General features: G+C 39.5%; 1 protein-coding gene across 1 annotated transcript in view; it reads right to left on the bottom strand.

Annotated features, from left to right (window-relative positions):
* Nucleotides 1-13,984, bottom strand: part of plxnd1 (plexin D1) — a 166,851-nt gene that overhangs the window by 33,805 nt on the left and 119,062 nt on the right. Inside the window, exons 20-24 of the mRNA XM_061982171.1 lie at nucleotides 12,983-13,097; nucleotides 10,236-10,343; nucleotides 4,326-4,438; nucleotides 2,503-2,607; nucleotides 1,554-1,684 (exon numbers count right to left, since the gene is read on the bottom strand). Coding sequence (XP_061838155.1) covers nucleotides 1,554-1,684; nucleotides 2,503-2,607; nucleotides 4,326-4,438; nucleotides 10,236-10,343; nucleotides 12,983-13,097 — 572 coding nt within the window. The remainder of the gene's footprint in view (nucleotides 1-1,553; nucleotides 1,685-2,502; nucleotides 2,608-4,325; nucleotides 4,439-10,235; nucleotides 10,344-12,982; nucleotides 13,098-13,984) is intronic.

Genomic DNA, 13,984 nt, shown 5'->3' with positions numbered 1-13,984 from the left:
AAACCACTAATGGTAACATAAGCGGTGGTGGTATTATATTTTTTGCTTTGAAAAATGTAACTGTGAGGAAGTTGCAAACAGCACCTTTAAGACTGCATGTACAATTAATAAAGGCAAAATTGGTGCAAACCGCCCTATTTAAATGAGGATTTTGTGTGTATACAGGCTGTCACCATGGAGACACTCATTTCCCTTTACATTTATGGCATCTTATGGTCCAACCGGTGGCGTTTTTTGACATGCAGAACACAAATATAATATGCACAGCCTTTTCTGGGCTATATGGAAGTGTGATCTAGACAACATAACCTACTTTTAGAACACTGAAGGTATGTTCTGGGAGATGCTGTGGCGTTGGGACGGTGCGTCTGGATCATTCCAAAAAGGAAAATAATTTTTTTCATGTTGGAGATATTTTACATTTTATTTATTTATTACCGACATGAAACCCATGAACGCCATTAAAAACCGGCAGCAGACACCAAAATGAATGATTTCATTTCATTTTAAAGCTGCGCCAAATACAATATAATACAACAACAAGAGAAGTGTCCTACACTTCTCTTTTGCAAAGTAAATCTGTACAGCAGATATGAGCATCTACATCAACAATATGATTTGCTGGAGTAGCTGGACAGGACAGATTAAAAAAATGTAATAAAAATTAATTAGCCAATTAAGTCCTAAAATTATATTTCCATTGATTAAGATTGCGATCGTCTACTTTTTCACAAGCATTTTTGCAGAACTGTGCCAGTTTGCACAAACATTTCAAAAGTGATGAATATATATTGAAAACAGTGACTGCAGAACAGTTTTAGTCTTGAAAAATCACATTGCGAGCACTAAATAATTATATTGGCATCTTCTCCTCCCAGTATTGTGGGCATTCTAATAATCGGCATATATATTCTGCGTGTATATGAGGACAGATACGATAAATGGATTGCGCTCTCTATTTTGATTATTTAGGAATAATCAAAATATAATTTGTTGCCATTACATTTTTAAGTAAAAATATGGCACATCCATCCATCCATCCATTTTCTACCGCTTATTCCCTTTGGGGTCGCGTTGGCGCTGGAGCCTATCTCAGCTACAATCGGGCAGAAGGCGGGGTACACCCTGGACAAGTCGCCACCTCATCGCAGGGCCAACACAGATAGACAGACATCATTCACACTCACATTCACACACTAGGGCCAATTTAGTGTTGCCAATCAACCTATCCCCAGGTGCATGTCTTTGGAGGTGGGAGGAAGCCGGAGTACCCGGAGGGAACTCACACAGTCACGGGGAGAACATGCAAACTCCACACAGAAAGATCCCGAGCCCGGGATTGAACCCAAGACTACAATGGACCTTCGTATTGTGAGGCAGACGCACTAACCCCTCTTCCACCGTGCTGCCCCTAAAAATATGGCACAACATTTGCAAAAATTGTTGGAGTTTGGATGACTAAAAGTTGCAAGGACTGCTTTATTTGATGGCCCAAATAATAATTCCCGCAATAATCATCATTGTTTTTCCGCATTTAGTGAAGAGATGGTTACCTGTCTCGCACAGCAAAATCCTTCTGCTGCTCCAAGGCGTGGACGAAGATGATCAAGAAGTGCTTGTTATTGAGAAGGGTGGCGAACATTGTGATGCCTTCCTCCACGTTGGGTCTGGTCTGGTTGGTGGCCTGATGGCAAAGGGCAGAAAATAATTATTTCAGCGAAGGACCTCTGACACACCTGCTCATCTTTCCTCATCTATTTTTATCCCTTTCATCCGGTCCCCGGCGAGCACCCAGTTCTCGTTTTCTGCAGCTCCCTAAATGTGCAGAGTCGACTTAATGAGTCTGGTCTATCAATGGGTGCGACTACGCAGCAGTGTGACAAAGTCTTCCCTCTGGACTTCAACCATATGGTGCAGTTTGCACGCTGACAGAAGGAGAACAGAGGTGTCCATTAAGATAAATGCTCGCCTGTGAGATTTATTTGCCGCGACCTGGAAACACTTCCTGGGAAGATGACGCGGATCCAGGGCACTTCATCACAGTCAGACAGGCTCCCCCTCTGGCTGCCGACCCCAAAACTAGCTCGGGATTGTTACTTTCTCTGGTAATGTGCACACACGTGCGTGCTCCCACTTTTAGCATGCAGGGAAAGGTGTGAAAGTGCACACTCTCCCACTGTCTTCAAATGGCTGCCTCCTTCCAGTCTCACATGCACTCACAAAACAAGAAGAATTTCCACGAGATCTGTTCAGCCATCCGACGTGTACTAAGTTGGAGTGTTTTACAAATCTGGTGCGTAGGGAGAACATGCATTAAGCATTAACTACACACACAAACTGCACAATATGCCTTTTTTACTTCTCATCAACAACCTCACCGTAGAGCCTTAATAAGCTTCTGTGTGACCCAGTTGAAAAAAGCAAGGAATGAATAAGGACCCAAATCAAGGCACTCTGGCAGAAGCGTGTGCAAGCAAACTTCCTAATGGCTTAACCCCTCACCTGCCAGTCCTGGAGCAGCGGGTGGGTCTCTGGCAGAGCTCGAGGGCCCATTGAATCATACTCATAGGCGGGCTGGACCAGGCGCCTCTCGTAATCAGAGCACATCTGAAAAACACACGCATAGAGAGGAGGTTGGAAAAAAAGCCAGCTGCAATCATAATTACATGACTATGAGACCAAAACCAGCAGAAAAAGAGGCAGCCTTGAACATTTTCGGGTAAATCAAGACCGGAACCAAAGGGCACCCTTATGCAGAGAGGCCCTTCAATGGACTCTGAGTGAGGATTGAAAAGGAAACATGACACCGTGACGCCAAACATCGCCAGACCTAATGGTTTCGGAGACCAACTGACAGGGGGCCAAGTGGCGGCCTTTTAGATCTGTCTGTCAATTTAGGACAGCTACATTTGGCTTGTATGTGGTCTGTGTCACAGATGCAGTCCAGTGAAGAAACAAGAGCGTCACAAGGACCATGTTTGCTTGGGGTGCACAAAATAAATCAATTCACATCCGGATCGCAATTCTTATTCATCCCGATTCTAAATCGATTAAAATGTAAAAAAATCGATTAAAAAAGAAAAAAGATGATAGGACATACAAATCATTTAGTATTTGGAAGTCGTAAAAACAATTTGGAATATTTTTTTTTCCCTTTTTGCTAAAATTTCTCAAACTTCAATCCTAAACAAAAATATCAAACACATATTTTTATTTTTGTTTCAACCCTTTTGAAGGCCTTTTTTGACAGATAATGTCACAGATCAAAAAACCCATGCTTTGCAAATTTATACTATTTGAAAATGAATTTGATCACAAAACCTTCAAAGTGTTAAAAAAAAAAAAAATACAACATTTCTTGGTTGGTATTTTTGTTTCAAGATTTGAGCAAAAAAAAAGAAAAAAAAAAAGAAATGCTTTTAATGCCTTCTGAAAAATGAAGAACTTTTATGTAGGGGTGCATATAAAAATCGATTCACACCCGAATCGCGATTTTAATTCATCTCGATTCTAAATCGACCCATAATTTTCAAAAATCGTTTAAAAAAACAAAAAAACCCACTTTCAAATCCTAAATATATCAAAATAATACATTTTAAAAAGACGGTTTTAGGCCATCTCTATGCAACCAGAAGGAGCTATTTTAACCAGTAACCTTTTTTGAAAAAGTTTCATTATGTCATCATTATGCCAAATAACACATTGCGAGAATCTAAAATAGATTCGGAAGGAATCGTCACTCCAGGAATCAAAATTGGATCGAATCGTTATGTGCTCAAAGATTCACACCCCTAATGTTTGTTGTCTGGGTGGAAAATACCAGAGGATAAATCTTATTCGTGTGTCCAGTGTAGTAAATCAACATGGCTGCCGGCACACTGGGAGCGTAATGTGGACATGTGAGTTGAGAGTGATTTGCGAAATCAGAAGGAAAAGTTATCCTGTCTCAGTGCCCGCCATTGTTCTGTCTCCTTGAAAGTCAAAGCCTGTGCTTGCAAGATAAAGCCTGCTGAGTTGTGCGCCTGTGTATTTGTGGAAAAATACCCACGCACTGATGGACCCCTTTAGGGTGGATCACACGTCAGAAAAATGCTTACCTATAGAGAACACATTAACTCTCCACCAGGGTGCCAATTTATGCGACATTTTGCTACACCTACTGTGCATTCAAAGCCCCAAGGTGAATATTCCTGCATATTCCAAGAGGCAGGGAGTATGAAATAGGACATGCAGGGAGAAGAGATTAGCTCAGCAGCAGCAGCAGCAGAAAGAAAAATGATGGTGCCTCTAGAAATCAGATCGAGGAGATAAACTAAGATTCTCACCTTCGGGAAGAACGTGCGCGTGACAAACTGTTTATACTCCAGGAATGGGATGCCCTGGCTGCGATTGAGTTCCTTGGTCAAGTCTGTCATGTCTGTCTGCAACTCTGCAAAGCCTAAAAGGACAAATACAAATGCTTTCCAAGGTGAAAACACACTAAAAGGACACCGGGGGTTAAAGGCTTTCTAAATCTATGTAAGTGTTTGTTACGGCTATTTTAAGGGGAGTTGGTTCTTTTGGCTCGGCTCCCAAAAAAGAGCTCCATAAAAGATCCTTAGTTTTTTTTTTTGTCGCCTAAAGTGGTCATTAAAATAAGTGTACAATTAATTTCTATTGTAAAAATATAATTATATCAAATGTTAATTATTCATTTGGCTTTTTTATGTTCTCAACGTGTAACAGATTGCTACAAAAACACATTTTAAAGACCAAGTCATTTAGACCAAATGGACCAAAGCAATTTGAGAAGTTAGGCAAACACAAGTAATCATCTGGAAATATATCTTATGATGTACCCCAGGGGGACCAACATTGTTCAATCTCCATACAATTAAAGTTAGTATTATTTACAGACAATACGACCACATTTTGTTCAGGAGAGAACACAAAAGGAGCTTATACGAATAATATCAGACATGTCACACCAGGAAGCAACGCCAGCTACGACAAAGACTGAAGTGACAGCTGAAACAATCAGCAAGTAAGAGTCATCTTTCGCTCCAAAAACTGTATTTTTCTGCACACTAGAGTCTTTTACCTTGAAAAAATGAATTACTTAAAAAAGAGAGTTTGATAAAAACAGACTATTATTGAATCTCAGTAGAAATAAAATAATGCTATTCCGTAACAGTAAGAAAGAAAGTCAAAGACAAATACAAAGTGAATACATTGATAAGGCAAATAAAAATATGCTGTTAGGGTAAACAAAATTTGTTAATATAATATTATAATATTTATATTAATATGTTCTGGACCAAAATCACTCCATATTCTCCACTGCTCTCAAATATTACCATATTGGAGTAATTAAGTAGAAGTATGGGGGAAATAATTACATAAGTATTCCTCTTTATTCCCTAACAATAACCTGCTACCCAAGAATGTACAACAATTCTTCTCAACAAAAGAGTAAAAATATAACCTGGGAAAATTTAACTTAACACAAACTTTTTGGGGGAATTTTGCCTATCGTTCACAATCATAATGAAAGACGTGACGACAGATGGATTTTTTTTAAATAAACGTAAATAAAAGTATGCTTACATCAAAGCCAATGGGAGCTCCATTATTCCGCCAATAAATAACCATTCAAAAAGCGGCAACAATACTCAATTTACATTTCGTGACTTGTTTCTTCACCAAGTATTAGTAATATTATTAATATAAGCGATAATGCAGACAAACTATTTATAGCAGCGACGTGATCACTATCACGTGTCCCTATGTTTACATCATCGAGTGGTATGCTGCTTCCTCGCTTCCTTGCTCCCTGTAAATTTATTGTAGATCATAAATCATGCATCTCACCTGGACAGAAGAAGTCTGAGGAGGTAATCCGATAAATTGGGACATTTTGACAGCCATTTAGGACCTGGAAATGGCGAGAACGACACTAAAAGACGCTTGGTCCCCACATACCCTAGCCCGTTTCTTCATGAGGTTTATGAGTGATTGTTCATCTAAACAGGAATATATGAACATCCTAGCAGTCGGCATCTTAATGACAGCAGATGCTGTACAGTAAGTGATGTTTTATTATGTTTGTTGGCTCTTATAAAATCTGCAGCGAGTAATAATCAGAGATGAAAAAAAAAAAGCAAACGTTGTGATGCGTTTTTGAAATTAATGCACCACATATGCTTAAAATGCGCGAAATACATAAATATTAAATGCAATTATTAATGTGCCCGTTACTACATTACAAATATACTTACATCATGTATATAAAACGTCAATGGCGGTGTTTGGATGTTTTTTTAGGGGCGGAATTGTTACTTCTGCGGGGACGCATAGCAGCGCTGGTAGCATTCCTTTCAAGGCAGAAGACAAGCAGGAGTAGCGTGGAGGTAAGATGAAGTCTTTTAATAGATTAAACGCAAGACAAAAATACAAAACTGAGGATACTAGCAAGCATGGAGCTAAAAAACACAAAATGTCACCAAGGGTGAAAAACGAGGAATGCTAGTGTGTACACACTTACTCCAGCGAGGAGAAAAAACAGGAGAACGTATATGTTGCCTATAGCAAACATTGACCCAGCAACTACTGCTGGGTGACAGGAAACTATATAGGGGAGTGATTAACCAAAACACCTGGTGGGAACACTAATTACAAAACTCAGGTGAGGAGAATCAGTGCCCATGGAAACCAACAGAAAACAAGGAAAGGGTGCACCTAGGGAACAGACTAAAACAGAAAAACTACCAAACATAAATCATGCCATGACCCGGGTAACGGATCATGACAGGAATTGCGCGGCTCTCATAGGCTCCATTTTAAGCAGACTTTTGATCGCATTTATTTAATATTTAGAATGCAAAAAAAATTAAACATCCATTGTCATTTCTCTAATAATGTTTGTCAACAATAGGTAATATTCCAAAAAAAAGTGCAGTTCCCCTTTAAAACCTTTAGTATAACAGTGTGTGGAATTAATCTATGAAATGGATTCAACAAAGAAGTCAAACAAAGTATGAATATGATCCAATTTAAGAAACTGTTCAATTTCAAAGTGTTAACAAAGTAGAAAGAAGAAGAATCCTGATCATCTTGAACCTTATTAATAAATGAGACATATTTTATCATTCATCACATGTTCAGTAAATTATGTGAATCACAATTATTAACAACCATTATTAACCACAGCTTATTTTATTCATTATAACTTTATTGACTATTTAATCATTTGTTTGTGTCACAGATTCAACAACGGAAGTGAATAAATGAGTAAGAAATTGCTATGAAACGAAAAGGGGTAGAATCAAATAAGCTCTGCTTCTTCCTACACTTTTTTGGACAAGTTGTAATGAGCCTCTCTAAATATGTCATGTACTATATTGTAACTGTATGCATGTTCGATATTAATTAATGTCATAGCCATAATATGATTGTGTGTATTATTTGTACCATTTTTTCCACCTATTAACAATGAAACCGCACCTCAACAAAACATTAAACAACAGCATATAAACGATTCTGTGCAAAAGTAACAGTAAGGCAGCATCCAGGTAAGCTTTTGCTAGTCTTTAGTGAAGATTGGCATTCAGGAACACAAAGTGCCTCAACTTTTGTTTCCTGCTGCTCAATTTCCTCACCTTTCCAGCATGTAATATCTAACGATGTACGTTTTCTCATTCTTTATCGTCTCCCTCCCTCCTGTTGACGGTCTTATGACTTTGCAGGGATTAACACCATTACTCAGCGTTGAAACGTACGACATCACACATTTTCAACAATCATCTTTAACAGAAACAAAAAGACGACCAATAACATGGCTGGTTCACTACAAAGACTCGACTGTAAGGGCCTTTTCCTTCGCGAACTAGAGATGTAACAATATCAAAATCTCACAATACGATATTGTCACGGTATTAAGGCCACGGTACAGTATTGTTGTGGTATATGTACAAATAAAACCATTTAATAATAATGCAGGAGCATCCACTGTTTCAAGCAAAAAGAAAAAAACACTTATAGTTGAGTGCCTTTAAAGTGACAATGTAAACCTCCCGAGTAACAACAATAATGTTTGGTTTAGTTTCAACTTTTACTTTCTGAGAAGCAGTGTCCTCCACAGCGGACATTTTTTATATCAGTTTGGAGACTGCAGTTTCTCAGACATTACAGATTGATGTTTAGCCTCGCTGGCTTTAAATACCTTTTCCAGGTGATGGTTTATCAATAGCTCCTCAAATTACTCGTATTGCCCGTGGTGTGCTGTATCCGCATGCCTACTGGGCGCTTTCCCTTGGCTCAGTAAATGCTCGAGACGAACGAAGCGCACTTTACAGAACGAAGATTTAATTGACTCTGCCAAAGATGTTATGTTTTTGCCAGGGTTTGTTTGTCAGTTTGTTAGCGACATAACTCAAAAAGTTCTGGACGTATTTTCAGGAAATGTCCGAAAAATACAATTCCTTTTATCTACTACAAACACACTCTTCCCGCAGGCTTCCTCTTTCTCTCCCCTTTACGGCGTTCCACGCCTCAGGATTTTGGGAGATGTTATGTTTATTTTCAAACTGGCCAACGCAAAAGTGGCAGAAAAAAACTATACTCACCAAGTTTTTGTTTGATACCGTCACATGTTACGGCATTATTGTGAGGATTTTGAAACCGCGGTATCTACAATACTGTGACATTCCTGCGAACTACCCATCACTAGTTGTTATAACAGCATGGCTCAAACTTAACTTATTCCATTTCCAAGAAAAAGCAGCATTTATATCTAGGAGAGGATTTGCATGGTGGATTAGCTCGATGTTTGATTGGTGTTAGGAAGTTCACCTTCTGGACTGGAACCAACACTTCCAGTAATTACAACAAAGGTATCAATGTACACACAGGCTGTATTATGTAGTTGTATTTTTCTTGTTGAGACTCCCTTTTCTCTTGTGCACAATATTACACACTTTCACAAAAAAAAATGCAGAGGTTTCAAGACTTTTCCAGGAATCCGCCATTACCTGACACTCTTGTTGGACCTAAGAAGAGGATTGCACTTCATATTTTTTTCTCAGTAAAAATGAGTTCAAATGAGTCCAAACAAGCCAGGCTCATTTCAAAAGAAGATATTTTAACCCAGGATTGGAAAATAGAAACCGGAGCACTCAATCACTATCTCTCAGAAGTGTGTTCAGGCTGATGTTTACATGCTGTGTTCCAGCATGTTCTAATGGTGGCGTGTTATAAGAGAAGATAATGTCCTGCTCTAATCAGAGCTGCTGATCTCTACAACAGAGCCCTTCCTGCCGCACCATGTGAGACATATTTGGGTTACAATGCTGTTTTCTTCAGACTGTGTTTGCCTGGAAAGACAGGAAAACAAGACCTGGGGGATGTAGGAAAAGCTCTCTCTGGAGTTATCTATGCTGCCGCTCACTAATGTGCTCTAAAGCAGGAGTCAGTTCACACTCTCAACTCCTGATTGGCCCCAGAAGGCCCAAACACCAGACCTTCCCCTTCCTGTAAGCTGGAACATGTTAATTTCCCATCTTGCTTTCCTCCCTAGTCTTCTGTTTTATCTTTTGTCTCAGCAGACATGTGTCTTGTTGTGGACACTCACCCTCAAATAGGTCACAAATCTTTCCTTGTCCACTGACTAACCTCTCCTCCTCCTCCTCCGTTACACTTCTGCTTTTCCTCGCACTTCCCGCCTTGTCTCCTACACCTATTGCTTCCTCCCTCTATCCACCCCCCATCTCTAAGCCATAAATCTGGCGGCTCATACATGGAGTGGCCTTCACAAAGCTTTACTCGCATGCCCTAGAAACACACACAGGCACGCAAACGCACACACACACACACACACACACACACACAAACGCGCAAACGGGCGCACGTACATGCATGTCAAGGCCTCGCTATACCGAAGAGGCGATGTGGCGAAATCACTGTGACTGCATGTGACTGATCACTTGTCAGGCGCTGCGTTTTATGAGTCATGCTTACTAGGCACAAATCTGTCAACAGATGCATCACCGGCGCATTTTCAACGGGAAAGCATCCTCCAACAAACACTGGAAGAAGTGTACAAAACAACACAAGCAAAGGTGGTCGATATTTCTGTCTCCCCTCAATGCTCTTTTTTTTGTAAACTGACACAAAACGTCATTTGAGGTCTGAAGACTTATGAAATAGCACTGTGGAACTGTGTGTGTGTGTGTGTGTGTGCCTGTGTGTGTTAAACGCACCTTTGCGGATCTCTTCTCTGATCTGGGACTCCATCTCTTCCATTTGGAGTAAAGTTTTCTGCCAGTAGCGTTCTGCCCTTCGGCTCTTTGTGCAGTAAATGACAAGGGCTGAGACAGACATGAGAAAAAAAAAGTTTCGATACGTTTCAATCTGCAGACTGTCAACTGTACAACAAGTAGCACGGTGGTACCTCGGTTTTCATATGCCCCTGTTTTGGTATGATTTGGTTTTAGGCGGAAATTTTCAGCAAAAATTAGTCTCGGTTTTCGTACCTTGTCTCGGGTTTTAGTACAATTACTGTCATTTGCTGACTATAGAGAACACACACTTCAATTAATTTTGTACATAAATGCTGCACATGTCTATAAGCTGCGGGTGTACACATTGAAACATGAAATATTTACACAAGCGCTCGTGTTCATTCACAAATTTAACAAAAGACACTCCCTGTAACACGCATACAGTAGCCTACTGGAGATGTCATTGAACACTGTCTTAGTCCTTTTCTTTCCCCTGCTGAAGTTGTTCTGTTGGATGCGCTGCGTTCTGCTCTTTCGGCCTGTTAGTGGTGGTAGATTTCCGTTCTGTGCAGTGGCTGTTTTCTTTTTCGATGGCCGGCTCGTTTGTCTTTGGCTTTGTGGCTGATTCTTGTGCATTCCGTCGTGTCTTCTGCATGATGAGGGTGAGTCCATAATGCGCTAAATAACTGAAGATTGTTTGAGTGTTTTTGATTTAATGTGAACAATTTCATTGGTGCACCGTGACCCGTTCAGCAAATTCACTGGTCTGGTGTGACAAGGCTAAATTGAGGCTAAAATATATAAATTAGCATTATTTTATTTTTATTTATTATTTATTTTATAAAGCGCAGGATTTAAAGCGTGGTAAAAAAAAAAAGTAGAATTCCGGTGGTCAGTGAGTCTCAGTGCTTTTTTTTAGTACAGCTGCAAACAACTCACTATAGAGCCAAATAAAGTTGTAGCATACCAATAATAGTAGTACCAGAGTCAACAAGAACCATAGAGTCCGTGATTTTAGATTGTCGCTGAACGCACCACACCCAACGATCACAAACAATCAAAGATAATATGGCGCTGACTGGCTGTTTTGCATGTAATTGCATTAGTTGATTTAAACACAGTAGTCTTAGCATACAGCCGTTGTCTGTGTGTTCTTTGTACCATAAGTTCCGGACTATAAGCCCCTACTTTTTTTCTACACTTAGAATCCTGTGGCTTAAAAAACAGTGAAGCTGATTTATGGATTTTTCTTTGCTGACGTTCATAATGCAAATAGTTTAAAAAAAACAACAACAAGCGAGGACACTGACAAGGTGTGTTATTGTGTGTGCTATGGCGACATCTTTTAGAAGAGTTCACTTACTGGAGGTGCCTGTAGTGCCTCAGTGCCCTTCTGTTTAGAGCGTTCAACGGGACGTAGCACTGCCATTCCGTCTTCTAGCCTTCCGTAGCTTTCTACTCACATGGATTCTTCATTCATCACTTCAAGTAACGATTGTGAGTTTTACAGTATAACTAAAATGGTTTATGCTTACTAAACCGTCCTATGTGTGATTTGTACGTGCTATCGTAATGTAATCAAGCAATTGTCGTTAGCATTAGCTAATATGTGACACATTTACGAGTGTCTTTGTTAGTATTATTAACTTACAATGGCATTCTTTTTGTATGGTTTCAGTTTAAATTTAAATTTATCAAGACGTCACCGTGGAGTTATTGAGTCTGTTTAGCTGATTGAAGAGCTAGCTTCCGCAGTTAGTGGGTCCATGACGATGACTTCCTATTTTGTTTAATCAGCCAATCTACTGATAGGTTACAGGCAATTTTCAGAAACAATTAAGGTGTGTAAATAAACATTTACAAAATCTTTCTGTTTAAAAACCTAATTTCACAACGTACTTATAGTCCGGTGGGGCTAATAAAAGCAACATAATTTCTAAAATTTAGTGGGTGCGGCTTATTTACTGGTGCGCTCTATAGTCCGAAAAATACGGTATACAACAACAGTGCCAGCACTATGATAAAGAAGGTGAGAAAACTACTCAACTCAAGAAAGAAGTTGTAGCAAAGTACAAAGGTGGTATTTGTCTTGTTGCTCATCCCTGTCAAGGGTCTTCAATAAAGATAAAAGTGATGTTAAATGTTATTTTATCAATTTCCTTTGTCTCTCTCATGCATTCTTCATGGTTTTCTGCCTGTAAAACTCTAATTCTTCTCTATAAAAAGTTTTGTGTTACCATTTTTGGGTGTCTGGAGGTACCAATGTATAAGGAATAATGGTGAAAGGTTGTTTGACAATTGTTCACTGCTTTTTATTTCGATACAAACAAGTGTGTTGGGAGTTATTACTGTGTTGTTATTTCATGTTGATTCTGCTAGTGTATACTGCTGGGAGCCATGCAACGTCTTCTGCAGTGGACATTTGTTGTGTGTCTATTTCTTTTTAATAAAAATGGCCCAGTTATGCAAACACACATGGCCACTGCAGAGGACAGTGACTCTTTGGTTTAGTTGTATGTGCACTAATGTAACTTACGATATATAAACCAATGTGATATTGCGTCAGATAGTGTAAAGAATGTGACCTTCTAAAGCCATGTGGTAACAAACAATGATGTCTTTGTGCTGTGGGCCCTGAAGACAAGCAAGCCCAGGAAACTAAAATCCATGAAGTGTGTTTGTGTGCTCCACATCTGGATTATCTATTGCTGCTGCTGGCGACTTACCCACAGTGCAGAGCAGCAGTAGGACGCAGCACACCACAATGGAGACCACAATGGCCAACTCGCTGCCGCCAAGCTGAACTTTGGCGATGGTGTGCCGGTAGTTGCCCACTTGTACCTGCGGAGAAAGAAGGAGTACAAACACATGGAGATGAGTGCTTGTTTGTAGGATTACACCAAAAGCCAACTGGCTGCACATCAAAGCCAGTGGAGGAAAATAATTTAGCACAGGCAACTGCAGAAACCATTTCATGCAGAGGTAAATCAGTCAAATTGTTGATGTGATGGAAATTGATTTGAACTGGAGGCTCAACTTTCTTCCAAGCTACCAAACAGTCAGATATTCAGTCAACCGCAGACGCTATTCAGGCTTTTAAAAAACACAACATACCAATCAAATGCTTTCATAATACAGTATATACTTTACCTGAATTTCTCCGATGGGAATATTAAAGTATCTGTCTGTCTGTCTGTCTATTTTGAATGTTAAATAATTAGTTAAAAAAAAAAATCATAGGTCATGAGCCTGCCATGTGACCAGTAGAAGTGCAAAGCAGCGACAAAAATAATCAGGCCCACAGATTCATGTCAAAAAGAAACATAAAAGACTTTCAAAGTGTCCACAAGCCTTGTCCCTCTTTCAATGATACGCCCAACTCATTTTGGATCTTACACTTGATGTTTAAACCCATGAGGGGATTTGATCAGAGCTCGGTGAAAAGTCTCATTGTGGCTTACAGCGCAACATTTTTTTTTTAATATGACAAAGTGTCACATTAAATTAAGGGGCGAATCTAACATGTTTTCCTGCTCGCCTTTTCTAATGACTTGTTTGACAGTATTACAACACAATAGCAGATTATGACAAGGATTTTCATGTATGCTAAATTTAGTGTTGCTGTGGGGAAACATTTGTTGTTAAGAGGAAAACAATCACAACTAAAAAAACAGCTGACATTGTCAAAAAAGACAAAATGTTTGTTTTAAGAACAAGCATTCAGAAGC

This window comes from Nerophis lumbriciformis, linkage group LG01, assembly GCF_033978685.3.
Source record: "Nerophis lumbriciformis linkage group LG01, RoL_Nlum_v2.1, whole genome shotgun sequence".
In the NCBI taxonomy this organism is placed as follows: Eukaryota; Metazoa; Chordata; class Actinopteri; order Syngnathiformes; family Syngnathidae; genus Nerophis; species Nerophis lumbriciformis.
This window is presented reverse-complemented; position numbering and strand designations above follow the sequence as displayed.